This window comes from Phoenix dactylifera, chromosome 9, assembly GCF_009389715.1.
Source record: "Phoenix dactylifera cultivar Barhee BC4 chromosome 9, palm_55x_up_171113_PBpolish2nd_filt_p, whole genome shotgun sequence".
NCBI lineage: Eukaryota > Viridiplantae > Streptophyta > Magnoliopsida > Arecales > Arecaceae > Phoenix > Phoenix dactylifera.
The window spans coordinates 1,378,374-1,379,949 of record NC_052400.1 but is presented as its reverse complement, the minus strand read 5'-3'; the positions used below and the strand labels follow the sequence as shown (position 1 = coordinate 1,379,949).

Genomic DNA, 1,576 nt, shown 5'->3' with positions numbered 1-1,576 from the left:
GAGCTGGGGCACTTTCGCCCGATTAGCCTGTGCACGACCCTGTACAAGGCTACATCGAAGATACTTGCCGTTAGGTTGAGGGACATTCTTCCGAGGCTGATTAGTCCAGAGCAGGAAGCTTTTGTGGGAGGGCGGAGTATCACTGATAACGTGCTTATTGCACATGAGTTTATGTTTGACCTTCGTAGGGCCCCGAGGAGGAGGAGCTTGATGGGGATCAAGCTTGATATGGAGAGAGCTTACGACAGGATGAGATGGAATTTTGTGCAGCAGTACTTGTAGGGGTTTGGTTTTCCTGTGAGATGGATTAGCTGGGTCATGGGATGTGTTCGGGGTTCCTCTTTTGCTATTTTGGTGAACGGTACGCCGTCCCATTTTTTTGAGTCATCCAGAGGATTGCGCTAGGGATGTCCTCTCTCTCCCCCCTGCTTTTCATTATCTGTGCAGATGTACTCTCGAGAGCTCTGAGATATGCTGTGTCTATGCATGAGTTAGAGGTTTATAGGCCAGTGGAGGGGGCTACTCCGATCTCTCACATGCTATTCGCTGATGATTGCTTATTGCTAGCCCGATCGTCTCGACAGGCTGCAAGAGTCATCAGTAGGATCCTTCGGGACTATTGTGCAGTGTCGGGTCAGAGTGTCAGTTTGTCAAAATCAGCTATCTGCTTCAGCCCGAAGACTACATTGGCAGTGAAGAATTCTATCTTCGAGATTTTGGGGGTAGGTGAGCAGGATGGCACTTTGAGATACTTGGGGATTCCACTCTCAGGTCAGCGATTACGCAGCAGAGACTGTTCCTCTCTGGAGCTTAGTATCAGACATAGATTGGAGGGATGGCAGATGCATACATTATCGATGATGGGGAGGATTACATTGGTTCGGTCAGTTGTTACTTCAATCCCTACTTACTTTCTATCTAACTCTTTCATTCCAGTGATATTTCTGAGGACTCTTGAGCAGCTCTTTAGGTACTTCATCTGGGGGAGGAGTAGGGGTAGAGTTGGGATCCACTTATTGGCATTGGAGGTTGTGTATCAGCCGACCAGATTGGAAGGTTTGGGGGTGCAGTTATTGGTGGTGAGGCGGGAGGTTCTAGCGGCACGGCATGTAGCTAGATTTATGCTGGAGCCCGGCAGCATGTGGTCCTCGTTGATGAGGGCCAAGTATGGTCCTCTATTGCCTGGGATACGGGCTGTCTATCACCACTTACTGGTGTGGAGGGAGATGTGTGCCAGAGCCATGTTGGTGCTTCCAGAGATCAGATGGGCTATCGGGGATGGGCGATCTATCGATGTTTTGGAGGATAGCTGGGTGATTGAGCAGCCGATCATGGTGGATTCGGCGAGGTTGAGTGGATACAGAGTCTGAGACTTGCTGGACCCTGTTGGGGGTCGATGGAGGACTGGGCTGATTCGGAAGGTTTTTGGGGAGCAGCTGGCAGAGTTGGCTCTGGCTCTTCCGGTACCAGCCCGGAAGGAGCCTGACAGGTTAGTATGGAGGTCATCAGGTCGGACGAGGGTACGAGCTAGGGATCTCCATGCGTTGTACAGTAGGGAGCCGGCTCGGCAGATTGA

General features: G+C 51.1%; 1 protein-coding gene across 1 annotated transcript; it reads left to right on the top strand.

The window, feature by feature from the left end:
* Positions 1-407: 407 nt before the first annotated feature.
* On the top strand, positions 408-1,370 carry LOC120111967. Its single transcript, XM_039130540.1, has one exon. It carries the CDS (start codon positions 408-410, stop codon positions 1,368-1,370), a length of 963 nt encoding a protein of 320 aa, XP_038986468.1.
* Positions 1,371-1,576: the final 206 nt, after the last annotated feature.

Bases quoted from the DNA above. Each gene is read 5' to 3' on its own strand.
- LOC120111967 (XM_039130540.1), top strand. From the start codon at position 408: ATGTCCTCTCTCTCCCCCCTGCTTTTCATTATCTGTGCAGATGTACTC.